The 16493-nt window shown below is 43.1% G+C and overlaps 2 protein-coding genes across 2 annotated transcripts in view; one reads left to right on the top strand and one right to left on the bottom strand.

The window, feature by feature from the left end:
* Window positions 1-3960: 3960 nt before the first annotated feature.
* Window positions 3961-10811, top strand: LOC139381669 (BLOC-2 complex member HPS6). Its single transcript, XM_071125354.1, has one exon. It carries the CDS (start codon window positions 4666-4668, stop codon window positions 7513-7515), a length of 2850 nt encoding a protein of 949 aa, XP_070981455.1. The 5' UTR covers window positions 3961-4665; the 3' UTR covers window positions 7516-10811.
* Window positions 10812-12394: 1583 nt separating this feature from the next.
* LOC139381629 (prominin-1-A-like) overlaps window positions 12395-16493 on the bottom strand; it is a 28230-nt gene continuing 24131 nt past the window's right edge. Inside the window, exons 18-23 of the mRNA XM_071125294.1 lie at window positions 16352-16405; window positions 16140-16220; window positions 15706-15774; window positions 15398-15487; window positions 15200-15312; window positions 12395-12886 (exon numbers count right to left, since the gene is read on the bottom strand). Of these exons, the coding sequence (XP_070981395.1) occupies window positions 12835-12886; window positions 15200-15312; window positions 15398-15487; window positions 15706-15774; window positions 16140-16220; window positions 16352-16405 (459 nt within the window). The 3' untranslated portion in view covers window positions 12395-12834. The remainder of the gene's footprint in view (window positions 12887-15199; window positions 15313-15397; window positions 15488-15705; window positions 15775-16139; window positions 16221-16351; window positions 16406-16493) is intronic.

Here is a 16493-nt window from a genome sequence, read left to right as displayed (position 1 = left end):
ATCCAGCGATTGTACGTGGGCCAGTAGTATGGATGGCAAAGGCAGATTAGCCACTCTTCGGCAGATCCTCACAAGGCACCTCAAACTCTTTCCGTGATACCTCTTCCGTCTTTTTCTCCTGCGAATGACGGGAATGAGGGCCTGTTCGGGTGTCTGGAGTAAATCCCTCTCGTCCGACTTAATAAAGAGAAATTCTTCATCCAGTTCAAGGTGAGTAATCGCTGTTCTGATGTACAGAGGCTCTTTCCGGTCATAAGAGACGGTAGCAGCAACATTATGTACAAAATAAGTTACAAACAATGCGAAAAAAAAACAAAATAAATATCACGGTTGGTTAAGAGCCCATGAAACGGCAGCCATCCTTACCGGACCCGTTTTATTAAGCTATATGTTGCTGTAACTAGCAACGAGAGCCTGGTGTTTAGACTTTAGAGTTTGTGATCTAGCTAATCATTAGCCCAATGTAATAATTTCAGATGGGCAACCCTCAGTCTTTATTTATAGCCACTCTGCTGCATCAGGTGGACTACATTAGGTGATAATGCTTATAGCTAAATACCACCTGCCTGATAATATGGACAAATATGTTATGAACACAGCATGAGAATGGAATATTGTTCACTGTAATTACAAAAGAAACAATCTCACTGACCCAGAGCTCTTTTTGGTTGTGTTCCCCTGCTCAGACTTTGCATGCATCATCATCGACTGTCTCTTCAACTGATAGATTGCTATAACATAATATTTGGTTAGCTGATACTTAAAATACCTATCCAGGTGTTGTAAAAAGTTCAATTGCACTATAGTAAACAGCAGCGCAGAGAAACATCTGAAGCAATTCTTTCAATGAAAAGAAAGAGAGAGAAGAGTGGATGGGGGACCGTTGAGCGATGCGAGCATTCGCAAGGGACCTGAACAGGGCAGGACTAAAGTTTGGGAAAGCTGAACTTTATGAAATCCTCTGCGATATCGCTACAAGAACAGAGTATGTGAGCAGAGTTGAGTGGTCGAAAATCCCAATCATCGATCATGGAGCGGTGCTTTCGCACTGCTCCTGCGCTCCACATTCAACGCTCCGCTAAAAAACGCTCCTTGCTCACAGGAAAAAAAGACTATTCAAATTCGGTCCTTTCGCTAAAATAACCATTTAGCCAACAACCATCTATTTTTGGGAATACGTGGACCTACCATTTGGTTTTTAAGTATTGAAATCAACAGTATGATTTGAATGAGAAGTATTTTAATAAACAATATGAAAAGTTTACTGTAAGAAGAGCTCATCATTTCCAATAGGCCAATAATATAGCCAATAATACATGTAATATTAAACAACACATAAACACTCTAAATAGGTCAAGAGCCTAAGAAGGAACGAAAATGAATTATTTAGGCTATATTATTAGCATATTATTTTTATTATTTCAAGGCTATAGCCTACAAAGAAATACAATGTGAAGGATTTGCAAGTCTGTCAGGAACAGTAAGTGCTCAGCATTACATCTTAAGGATCGGACCCTTTTTTTCAATTTTTGCCTAAAATGACATACCCAAAACGAACTGCCTGTAGCTCAGGACTTGAAGCAAGGATATGTATATTATTGAAAGGAAAGGAAACACTTTGAAGTTTGTGGAAACATGAAATGAATGTAGGAGAATATAACACATTAGATCTGGTAAAAGATAATACAAAGAAAAAAAAAATTGTTCCATCATCTTTGAAATGCAAGAGAAAGGCCATTATCTGACTTAGGACTCTAGGCACAATTTAGATTTTGGACACTAGATGGCAAAAGTGTATGTGCAAAGTTTTAGACTGATCCAATGAACCATTGCATTTCTGTTCAAAATGTTGTATCAAGTCTGCCCAAATGTGCCTAATTGGTCAATATATACATTTTCAAGTACAAGTGCACTCTCCGCAAACAATAGCATTTTATGTTTTCATTAATCACTACTGTAAATTGGAGAGTGCAGTTAGATTAACAAGAATTTACGCTTTCTGTCCATATAAGACATGTCTATGTCTTGGGAAATGTTCTTGTTACTTACAACGTCATGCGAATCCCATTAGCACGTTAGCTCAACCGTCCCGAGGGTGGGACACTGATCCTGTAGAGATCCTTACAATATTTTGTTGTATTAAATCATTATAGCCTATACATTGTGCATATAGGCTGTGACTTACTTAGAATTAAATACAAATGTAACTAAAAATGCCTTATTAGGCTCAGTCTACAGTGTCTTTGAATTCACTTTTAGAAACACGAGTTTGGCCAGAGTCTGTGGCTTCAGGCTCACGCGATGGTGCCTGGAAAGAATGCCAGCAGCAGAGAATTGACCCTCTCCGTGCTTGCAGAGCAAGTGAGGATGCTATACACTCTTCGGGACACTCTTGCCAGGCTGGACGGGATGCAGAGTTGTTTTTAAAAAATTTGAAAAGTAGGCCTAAAGGTTTTTCAAATAACCCTATCAAAACAGAAAGCTCCTTGAAAGAGGTAATATGTCAAATCAAATTTCAAATCAAATGTATTTATATAGATCAGCTGATAGCTCAAAGTGCTGTACAGAAACCCAGCCTAAAACTCCAAACAGCAAGCAATGCAGGTGTAGAAGCACGGTGGCTAGGAAAAACTCCCTAGAAAGGCCAAAACCTAGAAAGAAACCTAGAGAGGAAACAGGCTATGAGGGGTGGCCAGTCCTCTTCTGGCTGTGCCGGGTGGAGATTATAACAGAACACGGCCAAGATGTTCAAATGTTCATAAATGACCAGCATGGTCAAATAATAATAATCACAGTAGTTGTCGAGGGTGCAACAAGTCAGCACCTCAGGAGTAAATGTCAGTTGGCTTTTCATAGCCGATCATTAAGAGTATCTCTACCGCTCCTGCCGTCTATAGAGAGTTGAAAACAGCAGGTCTGGGACAGGTAGCACCTCCGGTGAACAGCCGCAGGCAGAACAGTTGAAACTGGAGCAGCAGCACGGCCAGGTGGACTGGGGACAGCAAGGAGTCATCACGCCAGGTAGTCCTGAGGCATGGTCCTAGAGCTCAGGTCCTCCGAGAGAGAGAGAGAAAGAAAGAGAGAATTAGAGAGAGCATACTTAAATTCACACAGACTGACCCTAGCCCCCCGACACAAACTACTGCAGCATAAATACTGGAGGCTGAGACAGGAGGGGTCAGGAGACATATGTCAGGCCTATTGGGCCAAAATAAAAATGATAGCCTATTGCATAGATAATTGAACGAAAATGTATTAAACTTTTAAGAGATCAGATTTTTGGTTTAAAAATACTTTTCTACAATGACATACTTAGCTAGCAACCCACCTCCTAATATTCTGTATGGGCACTTACAACATCATGCTTTTGGGATATGTGTCTTTTCAGATTCCACAACGATTCTTTAATTGTGGACACTATATCACCGCACTCCCTCTTTTGCGCTTGGTCCTCCTCATCTTTGTAAGTCACCTTGATTTTACACCTGTGTGCTCCTCTTCGCTCTGCTCCCGCTCCGTTCCGCTCACATAGTCTGAATGCAAGTGATCAATCGAAGCTCACCATAACTTCCAACCCCTACTGGATTGGCTGACGATGCATAGCACTACCTAGCTTGCTTGCTACCTTGTTATCACCCACATGAAGGTGAGGCTAGCGCGGTTATGCGAGTGCCGCTTGTAATAGTGTAAATGAGCGGTGATGCCCAATTTCCACATAACATGATAATTTGGATAGCCGCAGTAGCTTCGTCCTCATGTGTGTGCTAGCAAGCAGGCTAGGGTATCAACAGCCATTACAGTAGGGGCTGGAAGCTATAGTGACCTTCGATTGGTCGACAGTGCCACAATGTCTTGGAGTATTACCAAAACATTCAGCTGTCCCAAACGTTGATCCTACCATGTTCAGGCTCCCTCACATCGCCCAACTGTCCCTCCGCCCACTTCACTGACTTCCCTCAATTCAAAATGAATGGGGCTCCGTTGTTTTATCACCCCAACATGTTATGTGGAAATGCACTAACATCTAGCATGTGTTACCAACGCCTGGGCAGACGAACGCGCCATTTGAAAGACAGCTTGCCATTTCAATGCTTCATAAAATACTTTTTAAGAACAAAAGATAGTCAACTTCAACGATTTCGTCATTCAGTCACTTAATAATCACAATTTTATGAATGTTTTTCGAATGCATATTTTAGGAGTCATTTTTAGAAGTGTTGTATACCACCAATTTACGTTTATTTAGTTGTACTGCTGTTAAACAATTTTCACATGTTGAAGATGGAACAACCTACACAGTTCAACGTTCTGTGATGCAGTCTTTGATGTTACGTATTTCCCTCTCCACTCCTCCCCTTTCAGGAAAAAAATCTTTGTATCCGGAAATTAATAAACTCGTGATGTCAGGAGGTAGCTAAGCATCCCGATGACTAGCTTGTTAGCTAGCTAACTACTTTTACGCATAAGATTTCAACTGTTTTGAAATGTCGACAGTTAGTTACATAGTAAGAGAGGTTTTCATCGACGGAAGTGGGATTACTAAAGCTTACGAAAAAACGGTTGATTTAACCGCTGACGGGTTCCAGCTAGCAACATCCGCAGTCTGAGTTGAGATTTGTGCTAGCGTTATAGCGCCGCATCGAATACCTTCTCTGCTCTGTAGACATGATGCAACGAATGTTGGAACAAGTGACAGATTTCGTGGACTTTACTAGAGGTACAGATTTAAACGAGTATCTAAGACAGACGTATTCGAATAACAGAAGTTGCAAAAACAATCTATCAGATGTGCGCGTGAGCCCAGATGGACGCCACATTCACGTCATTCTCCGCAAACCCAAGGTTGGTCTCATGACTTTTGACAAATATCAGAGACCGCAGCAGATCCAGAGCCAAAAGCACCTAGATTTGGGGATGACTCGGGCTGTGCCCATTGTGGATATTGTATATTTTGACGACAAAAACAGAGACGTTGCGCTGTTAGCTGTCATATTCGAGAATGGAAAAGCAGAGTTTTGGAAATTTCTGGAACTCAAAGGGGGGTGGCATCCCCTGCACACCGCGGACCTTTGCAACAGCCCCCGGGCTAAAGTAATCTCTGTCTCGGCCAGTCAGAACTACATCGTCTGGTGTGAGGAGCGGCCACCGTCAGAGAGTTCATTACTTGTCAATGAGACCCACAAGTTCAGGTACTGCATCTGCAAACGAACCTATGAGGTGGAGGAAATGGCTGTCAGTTTAGGGGGCATGAAAATTGCTCTGCACAACAACCCCCGCTACAACGTCATCAGCTCAGGTGAGAATGTTTACCTACTACCTGATTTGAAAGACAAATCCACCATGTCCCTCTCCAAATTCTTTCTCATGTGGTCCCCCCGGTATGACACATTCAGAGTGAGCAGCACCTGTAAAGGTAATCTCCTCCGAAAAGACTCACCTTCTACTAAAGAATCTGACTTTAGAAGGTTGATAACAGACTGCACGGGATACCTATCAGCCCTTAACCCCCCTGATATAAATGGCTACTCCCCCACTGGCAGTGGAGGCCTGTTACTGCTGCTCAGCACAGGTTGGGTCAGTCTACTACAGAAGGATGGGGTGTTACGACAGATCTACAAACTAGCTGACAACTGCCTAGCCAGCAGCAGTGCCCATAACAGCCTGAACGTGTACCAGGACACCCTGGCTCTGACCATCGGACGGACCCTCTACCTGATTGACACTACGTGTGGTGTGGAGCTGGAGAAAATAGCCCTGAAGAGAGAGGGGCTACTCTACGTGAACAGGACCGAGAGGCAGGCACCACACCTGCTGTTAGAAACCGGCCTATTTGTAGTGACGCTCCGGGACGGCGACCCCTGGGGCCACGACTCTGACCCAAAGCAGAAGACCCCGTCCCTGGGTACTGGAGAGAGCATCAGCCCTGGGGCTCTACTGGTAGAGGCTGTGTTCGAGGAAGCCTGTAAGTATTACCAACAGAGAAGTCTCAGCAGCACTCGGCTTACTGTGGAGAAGTTAAAGAGAGGAGGGATGTTCCAGGCTCCTATCACTCTGGCAAACATCGTCGGAGACTACCTCCAGAGCAAGGGGGAAAGGGGAGTGGAGTTACCCCAGGGAGGAGGCAGGAGAGGACAGGAGAAGCTGCTCGGGTCCCTGGAGGCTGAACTGAAGGGGCTGGTCTCCCTAGAGGAGGTGAAGGGGGGATTGGTGAAGGAGAGGGAGGTGGAGGATGTGTGTGAGAGTCTAGTGCAGCAGGAGGTGGGGAGACTCCTCTTGTCGTCAGAGCTCGACCGAGACTCTCTACTCTACCTCAACTCCATCTTCAGCCTGTTCCCCGGTCAGGCCTGGAGGGCCACACAGAGCGCTCTGCAGCTACGCTGCAACGGAGAGGGCTCGCTCTCCTCTAAAGTGCCCCCGGAGGTCTGGAAGACTGTCCTTAGCCCTGTACAGGCCCCCACTGTCACCGCAAACCTGCCCTACACCAATGGCAACAGCCAGTCTAAACACAAGCCACCCAAACCTTGCCCCAGCACTGGCTCTAGTTTTAAACTTAGCCCCAGCCTTAGCTCCAACTCCAGCCCACCTGCCGCTAACTCGGCCCTGCCTGTCTTCGAGCTCCTGTGCCACTCCGTCTTCTGCTTCCAGCCCAGCTGGCTGCCCAGGTTCCTGGAGCTGGCCCAGCAGCAGCAGACCTCTGCAGGCTTGGGGATGGGTCTAGGCCTTGGTGGCTCCACCTGGAGCTACTCTGGAGGTAGGGGATTTGCAGAGAATGGAGAGAGCCTCCCCCTGTATAAACGCGCCCTTTCAGCTCTGCCTCTACCTGACCCCGGATCAGACCTGAAACAATACCCAGATTATGAACAAAACCAGGACTTGGAGGTGGATCTCCTTTTGGTGAGTGGTAGGCCAAACGCTGTCCTCCAGGCTCTGAGGATCTTGATGGGGAGACGACAGTGGGAGAGGGTAACCCAAGTGGCACAGCGGTTCTGCAGGCAGAGTCCCTTACTGAACAAAGAGATCTTTACTACCTTACTGTGTGAGGTGGCCCAGCATCGAGACCTGGATCCATACCTAGACCTCCTCTGGGCTCTGTGTCCTGAAGATCTTACGGTCACGGCCATACTTAACATTGTGCTGAAAAATATACCCTCATCTTCCTTATCTACATCCTTCTCCCCCTCCTCAAATATCCCTCCCTCCTCTCCCTTTGCTGACCCCCAGTCCAGCCAGTTGACCTTTGGGTTGTTGAAGCCGTTGCTCAGTAAGGTTCTACAGAGAGAGACCAGGCCCAACCAGCGATATGCTGACATCCTCCAGTCGCCCTCGTTCCCCCCTCCCACGCCCCCTCGTCAGGCTAAAGGACTGCCTAGGTCCACCACCGAGCCTAGCATAGGCTTAGATCAGCAGCACAATGATATCATCAGCAACATGGCGGCCATCTTGGATCAACACGACCCATCTAAACACAGGACTGTCCACGGGGGCAGGGTGACCTCCACTCCGAACCCCGACTGAGACGCACACACGCACACTGGTCTCTCACCCCATAACCCTTGTCTGACACTCCCACAACCTGTCAATCCTGCCATACTCAAAACACACACACGGTCTATTTCTGCTCTGTAGGGAAAAGTGCTCTTTGGCTGCGGCGATATCTTCATGTTACTCTACTTGATGTGCAGTGTTGGCTACGAAAACATTTTAACAGAATAAAAATAACAAAAAAAATATTGATACCATTATTGAGATTTCAGTTGATTGGTATAGGTAGTGGTGGGTTGTTAGATTGAGATTGTTTCTTCTACACTGAAGCAAGGACTGTGCCTGAACAACAAAATCAGTCAACAAAACAAAATGTCCTCTTTTAGGCAAGCTTCATTTGAGGTTTCTTTTCCGTTGTCAATCATAAGCAGATGAGTAACCATAGCTGACAGTTTACTTTCTGAACAAAATATTGCCTTAAAGTTATTCCAAGTTATTAAATGACTACTAAATCTTACCATTGTACATACCTCTCTTTGATTTTCATTTTGTATTTTAAAATGTGTATATATGTGGTGTTATTTAAGTGTTATTGTGTGATCAGGAATGCACACAGAGTAGAATGCTAGCTAAGAGTTGCCTTGCATTTGATAAACTCAGCCTTAATGGAAAGAACATTAATAGACTAATATACAGTATGTATTGATATTATGAACAGATTATTAAGTGTGCATGTCGCAGAGCTACCATTCTTGTATGTAATATGGTAGAACTCCATTAACTGTCCTCTTTTTTTATTTTATTTTATCAACTTGCTCAATATTCATTCATTGTTGTGGGTCTTGTTCAGCAGGCACAAGACAGAACATGTTTTCCAACAGAAAATGTTTAAAAAGCTACAATGAACATTCTCGCTGGTCATGTTCAGGTAGTGCCTCTTGTGCTTCAAAATGTTATTTTCTAATTCGTGCCTACTGTACACAACCTGGATCTTTTTTTTGCTTTCGCCAACTCTGTGTGTCATAATATCCCAGGTGGTTTACTGTACTTTAAACCTACTAAGAATCGAAAGCCCTTTGTCAGCCCATAGTGATACAGTTATCGGACCCTGACCCACAAACCTCTGTGTTGAATGTTTATTTGTTTAGAATATTTTGAACCCTTGGCTCTAGGGGGTAAAGGTTTCATCTCTGGGACGTGACTTCTGGGTTTAGTGTATGTTCCTCATAAAGTCAGTCAGTCGTCACGCTCAAACATTAACTATTTTACTGAACGTGTCTGTTTGAAAATAACATTGATATAATGACACCTTTTCCAGCAGCAGTGGAAAAGTTGTATAGTGGAACACGTTCTTTAAGAGATATACAGCTGCTTTTGGAGGAAAATGTTCAGTTGAAAAGTATACATTTTCTTTCAGGGGTAGATTAATATTTATATCTTTCTACTTCTTTAAACCCTTGTTGCATTCTCTCTTTCTCTTTTCATTATCTTCTCAACCCTCTCTTCAGTCTCTCCCCTGTCCACTCCAGTCTCTCTTTCTCGAGTTCCACCCAGCACATTCCTACCAAACTGCCCTGTAGAGCAGAGGTGATTCACTGTCTTCCGAGCTCCTGTAATTTAATTTGGGGTAACGCTGTTATGTCCTTAGTAGGGGTGGGGTAGGCCCAAACCAAAGCACATCTCACACACGGCACTCTGCACCAGGTCACGTCTCCCTGCATGGGCCAAGTGACTGTAATGTCGTTATGGATGTTAGACCCTCTTGTCTGTTTCTCCTAACATTTTCTCTCTCTCTGTCTATCCACTGTTGGCATTCGCTCTTTCTCCTGTTAACATTCCCGTCTCCATTTCACCTCTGCTCTCGTTCTCCTCTCTCTGTTTTCTGCTCCATGATTGACACACACAGAGGAGTTCATGCTCTACATGCTGTGTGTTTCTTCCCCATTGTCAGTATTACAGAACATCCTACTATCGTTTACTTGTCATGTCTGAGTAAAATGTTAAAGTCTGGAGATCAAACCTTGTAAACGAAGCTTGTTTTAAAGTGCCTACATTTTTTATTTTATAGAAAGTGTTCTTTAGCATTTAGATTTAGAATCAAACTGATTCTTTAAATGTTTTGCACAGTGCAGTAGTCTGAGTCCCAGATATGTTTGTGCTGTCTTGCCAATGACATGTGAGTTGGAATGACAGTACAGACAAATCTTGGACTCAGGCTAACAGAGCTGTGGAACCACCTCTAAAGAATATAATTTGTTTCTGTAGTCCTATCCAGATATATTCTGTGAAGTTGGCGAAGCCTAACCTGGTTAAAACTGACTGAACACTGCGCTCACAAAAATACGGCCTGCTAAGGCACACAGTCAGTGACACTCCAGAATGCTACTGGAATGACTGAGTTCCTTCAGGCAGCTGCTGCTCCTCATTCACAACCTAGTGTCACATATCTGCTCTAATGCAGTCACCACCACTGTTATAGATACAGCCATCAGAAGCATGGATGTTGTGTGTGTGTGTGTGTGTGTGTGTGAGACATGGGGTAATTTGTTTAGCCTGATCATGTGACTCGGCCAGTTAAAACTGGTCGCCTGCTCCGAGAGACAAAGATGACTTACTCTGCTGGAATTCTCCACCCATTTCCTTGAAGTGATTCAAGGAAAATCCCCCACGTAGATCAAACAGAATGTCATCAAACAGAGCATGGGATCGGTGTAATAACCCATACTAACACCAGCCCTATGCTTTTAAATCTGCGGAGGAGTGCACTCCAGTGAAAAGGGTTGCTAATTGGGATGCCGGGTATGGCTCATGAGATGCTGTGACTTGTGATGACATTCTGTTAGTTTGATGTTTCACTGTGCATATGATAACTGAGACTATCCTACGAGACTATCCTAGTATGTCGGGTGCACATCTACAGTCCTTGGAGGGCCGCAATGGCAGTTTTTTTATTACTTTTAATCAGACTGTATACTCTCTCTGGCCAATCAGTGATCAATAAGTGAAACTAAAACCAGTAGGATTGCAGCCATCGACTTGAATTTGATACCCCTGCAGTATGTGAGAATGGATGGATGTATAAAGCCTTAGCATAACAAGAAAATCACATCAAAACACCATCGCCTAGCATCCTGCTATTCAATCCAGACAGGTGAATGTGCTCAGAAACGGAAGTCTTTGTTTATTTGCCTTTGCAAAGGTGGAGTTCCCCTTTTTTATTGCCCGTTATCAAATTGTGTGTCTTCCAGTCAGCTGTGATGACTGTTCCATGTACAGTACTTTAGCCTTCTGCAGTGTTTCACTTTCAGCCACACAGATATCAAATGTTTGAATGCAAAATGCGTGTGTTATTAAACCCAAGTTAAAACTTCTACATGGTCTCTGTTTGGTGTTTGCTATTTTGGAATATACGGCTTGATAGTATTGTGTTGTATTTTCTAATTTAGCTAACTGGCCGTTGTCCTGCTAAGGCAACAATGTAGTATTGCTAACATCAGAAACAGGCAGGTACCCAGGCTAACTTGTTGAGTGTAATTGGGTGCGTTCCAGATAGCCATATTATGTGCAAGACTGTACAGTTTACGAGATCATTACATCATAGTGATGTGGTAAAGAGCTGATATTCTATGCAGGCCTGAGCCGAATGTGCATGTCACTGAGAAATGCCCTTGTTTTTACCTGTGTTTCTGTTCTGTGAATAGTTTCTCATCCTCACCATAAGGCATGGCTCCCACACGTTGTTCTGGGTTGTTAGGCCCTTGACATTGCCAACTCACTCTTAGATACAAAAACATTGTGATTGTTACCTTTTGTTTAAACTAGCCTGGTCCCATATGTTTGTCATAGCATAAGCAGACCTGGCTAACTCCTATCTTGCTATGTTTAAACCCATTATAGTCAAATAAACAGAGAAAACACTACATTTACTAGTTATATTAAGGACACATGATGACCCACTGCTCCCATAGCTTTGGGTTTTAAGCTCAATATGGCCATAGCCCAGCTATGACCAAGGGCTCAATTCAATCAGATCTGCTTTAGCCAACTTAGTGGATAGTGTCTGAGGTGGAAGCTGTCAAATCCACAAGTGGCTCCCAGCATTATACCTAAAAAAACAGACATTGCCATTAGCTGCATGCCATAGCATTAAGATAAATCCCATGCAGCCTTGTTTAAAAGTTTGAACACTGGAATGTGTTCACACCGGCAAAACATCCGCTATGCGCATGTCTGTAATCGCCGGTTAACGCTTGATCTGATTGAATCTAGGCCTAAATCTCTTTAGAGCTGCACACAGCTTAGTGTGTGGACCAGTCGAAGGATTAATGTGCGTGTATGCGGTGGGAGTACGGGTGTGTGAAAATGTCCTTCCTTACCCTGTCTACTAAACAATGCCATGGGGGAAGAGGTGGAAAAGGGTGGTGGAGTGCCCCGCTTATTGTCTTACGCTAGATTTTCATCTGCACTGTTGATCGAGGATCCTCTGGAGTGACACCACCTGGCTGAAGACAATGGGGACTCACTATCTCTGTCTCAGATAATCCTGCTGCGGAGGGAGAGAGTGGGAAGGAGGCTGATCCCAGAGGATAGAAAACTGCAGAACACTTCATATCGGTCATTGAGGTCAAATTCAACCTGATACCCACACTTCCCTTTGCTCCCCTACTTCCCCCATCGTGATGCTGAGAGGTTGTGTTCACTGAATCAGGTGGATCTGTGCTGTAAACCTAAACGCATTGATTGATTTGCACCATTTTTAGACTGCATCCTGTAAACAGCAATCAATCACATGCAGAACGAACACGTTTCTATTGGCCACTGCTGCTGGTGCTATCCTATCAGAAACATATTATACTACAAGGTACTATATCAGTAATATATTTGAGAAAGAATTAGCTAACACAAACAGTAGTCTCTATCAATAGTAAATCTTTAATCACAGTAGTTTGCACAATGCATGTCAGAAATCATTTTCCTATATAAACAGACCTACTAAAGTGCTTCGTAACACATATCCTACTCATTGTCTGGTTCAAAATTGTATCATTGCAGAATCAAATATTTCAATCAATATCATTCCTTAGAAGAAAATATATATATCAAAAATTGTAAAAAGTCAATGACATTGGAGACAAACAACACAATGACATGATTATAGACGTTATGTTGAAGCCGGCAACTTGTACCTACCCTATTTGATATATCATATATATTATGATATAATATCATTATTCAGGTGGTACATGTATCGTTCGACCCATTCATGTCCCTCTGTCAGGGTGGGGTGGCAGAGCCCTGGTTCTATTCCCTGAGAGCAGTAACAACCCTTGCCAGTCCTCTCTTTCCCCCAGCTCAGTAGGGTTTGACTTGGGCTCGGGGGAGGATGTTCTTGGCTGTGTGGTTTCTGTGAGGAGAGAGATGAGACAAGACAGAAAGAGAGATTGTATGTTGTTCCCATACCAGCTTCATTACAACAACGTTTCAATCAGAGTCATAGTGTCCTAGGCACGTGTTCACAAAAAGTAATAGAATAGGAGTGCTGACATAGGATCCGTTTAGCCTTTTAGATCATAACGAATAACAAGATAATCATCTTATTATGGGCGGGCAGGGGACCTGACGCTAGATCAGCACTTGAACTCAAAAGTTTGGGCACACCTACTTATTCAAGGGTTTTACTTTATTTTTAATGTTTTGTACATTGTAGAATAATAGTGAAGACATCAAAACTGAAATAACACATGGAATCATGTAGCAAGCAAAAAAAAGTGTTAAATCAAAATATATTTTCTATTTGAGATCCTTCAAAGTAGCCACCTTTTGCCTTTATGGCACCTTTGCACACTCTTGGCATTCTCTCAACCAGCTTCATGAGGTAGTCACCTGGAATGCATTTCAATTAACAGATGTGCCTTGTAAAAGTTAATTTGTGGATTTTCTTTCCTTCTTAATGCGTTTGAGCCAATCAGTTGTGTTGTGACAAGGTAGGGGTGGTATACAGATGATATCCCTATTTGGTAAAATACCAAGTCCATATTATGCTATATATTACAGCTAAAATAAAAAAAGAGAAATGACAGTCCATCATTACTTTAAGACATGAAGGTCAGTCAATCCGGAATATTTCAAGAACTTTGAAAGTTTCTTCAGTGCAGTCACAAAAACCATCATGCACTATGATGAAACTGGCTCACATGAGGACTGCCTCTGCTGCAGAGGATAAGTTCATTATCTCACTAGTTCACTTATCTCCCTCACCAGCTTTAAGCACCAGCTGTCAGAGCAGCTCACAGATCATTGCACCTCTCCATAGCCCATCTATAAATAGCCCAAACAATTACCTCATCCCCTACTGTATTTATTTATGTTGCTCCCTTGCACCCAAGTATTTCTGCTTCGCACATTCACCTACTGCAAATCTACCATTCCAGTGTTTTTAATTGCTATATTGTATTTACTTCACCACTGTGGCCTTTTTATTGCCTTTACCTCCCTTATCTCACCTCATTTGCTCACATTGTATATAGGCTTGTTTTTCTACTGTATTATTGACTGTATGTTTGTTTTACTCCATGTGTAACTCTGTGTTGTTGTATGTGTCGAACTGCTTTGCTTTATCTTAGCCAGGTCGCAGTTGTAAATGAGAACTTGTTCTCAACTTGCCTACCTGGTTAAACAAAGGTCAAATAAATCAAATAAAACATTAGAGTTACCAGCCTCAGAAATTGCAGTTCAAATAAATGCTTCAGAGTTCAAGTAACAGACATCTCAGCATCAACTGTTCAGAGAAGACCTCGGGAATCAGGCCATCATGGACAAATTGCTGCAAACAAACCACTACTAAAGGTCACCAATAAGAAGAATAGACTTACTTGGGCCAGGAAATACGAGCAATGGACATTAGACCAGTGGAAATCTGATGAGTCCAAATTTGAGATGTTTTGTTCCAACCCAGTGTCTTTGTGAGATGCAGAGTAGCTGAACGGATGATCTCCACATGTGTGGTTCCCACCATGAAGCACGGAGGAGGAGGTGTGATGGTGCTTTGCTGGTGACACTGTCAGTGATTTATTTTGAATTCAAAGCACACTTAACCAGCATGGCTACCACAGCATTCTGCAGCGATACGCCATCCCATCTGGTTTGCACTTTAGTGGGACGATCATTTGTTTTTCAACTCTAGGCTGTGTAAGGGCTATTTGACCAAGAAGGATAATGATGAGTGCTGCATCAGATGACCTGGCCTCCACAATCACCCGACCTCAACCCAATTGAGATGGTTTGGGAAGAGATTGACTGCAGAATGAAGGAAAAGCAGCCAACAAGTACACAGCATATGTGGGAACTCCTTCAAGACTGTTGGAAAAGCATTTCAGGTGAAGCTGATTGAGAGAATGCCAAGAGTGTGCAAAGTTGTTATCAAGGCAAAGGGCGGCTACTTTGAAGAATATCAAATATCAAATATATTTTGATTTATTTAACACTTTTTTGCTTACTACATGAATCCGTATGAGTTATTTCATAGTCTTGATGTCTTCACTATTATTCTACAATGCAGAAAATAATCAAACTAAAGACAAATTCTTGAATAGGTGTGTCCAATCTTTTGACTGGTACTGTATATACAGGCCCTGGTCTTATTTCTGAATGAGTATTTCCCGCCCAGTACCTAAGTACAATCATCTGACGTATGTGTGTTAATGTGTTTGCTACTCACTCGTAGACATCGCTGTGCTTCATCCTCCTGTAGAACTTGGCCAGTTTGATGGAGAAGATGATGCTGGGGACCAGGAAGATCATACACCAGCCCAGACTGAACCAGAACGCATTCTGGACACAAACACAGATGTAGGTCAATAAACAATATTAGATTAACGCAGTGTATCATTTTCTGTGCATGAAATCATTTTCTCACCAGAGACTCCATCATATTTGAGCAGACTACAACCTTCGCTGAGTCCACAGCTTCTGCCACTGGGCCACAGAGACCAATCTGTTGAGTGATCTACATACCCACACACACGCACGCACACACACACACACTCACACAATCAAATTTCATCAAATGTATTTTATAAAGCCCTTTTTACATCAACCACAACCACACATAAGGCTGAGGCTATACTACACACACACAAACATAGGAACCTAAAATTAAACCACACACACACAAGATACAACAATGCAGTGATACAGTAGTAGTAGAATGCTAAGTGAACCCACCGTGAGGTTAGCCCAGTCAGCATACATTGTGAAGTACCCCATCTGACAGTCTAGGAACTCCCTACTCGCCTGAGAAAAAGAAAGAAAAACAAGTGTAAATTCCATACATTCTCTATTGACTCAGAAGTCATGAGAATCAGTGGAGCTTTGCAGCAGAAAATCAGGTGGAATTCCCTATAACTATGTGAAGTGGGCCGTGTGACTGTGGGCTAAGATGTGAGTAATGGCTGTGGTGCTACCATCTCTCCTTCTTTCCTGTACAGAACTCCTGAGGTCATGAACCACATGAAATGGTTCATCTTTCTAGGAAAGAAACCCAAATGAGAGAAATGTGGCATATGATGTCATTTTCTGGTTGTAAAGGATTTTTTTTTGTGACTAGATATGCTTGTGTTTGTGCATGCGTTTGAACGTGCATGTGTGTGGTTACTCACGGCCTTGACTATCTGTGTAGTGTTGGTGTTGAGGAAGTCTTGAGCTGTTCCCACTTTATTTAACACATCTCCTACTGTGCCCTAAAGAAGAAAGAGGTAGGGAGGGAGAAAGAGAGAGAGATGAGCATGCATTGCATAGCTACATATTTTCATTGTTTAAGGAAAGAACCCTTGCAGCTCATGCTTTCTGAACATTCTGCAGCATTACTTACATTGATCTCTGATGCTATGACACTGAGGGCAAATATGTTGGAGTTCAACTGAGTCTGAAACACAAAAGTCAGACAGGTAATATATCTATTTACAATATTTAGGACTCTGCTCTGGATAATGACCTCTTTAAGGATTTATAAA

The sequence above is a fragment of the Oncorhynchus clarkii genome, chromosome 23, assembly GCF_045791955.1.
Source record: "Oncorhynchus clarkii lewisi isolate Uvic-CL-2024 chromosome 23, UVic_Ocla_1.0, whole genome shotgun sequence".
NCBI lineage: Eukaryota > Metazoa > Chordata > Actinopteri > Salmoniformes > Salmonidae > Oncorhynchus > Oncorhynchus clarkii.
Note: the sequence above shows the minus strand (reverse complement) of the source record. Positions and strands in the feature narration are given on the sequence as shown.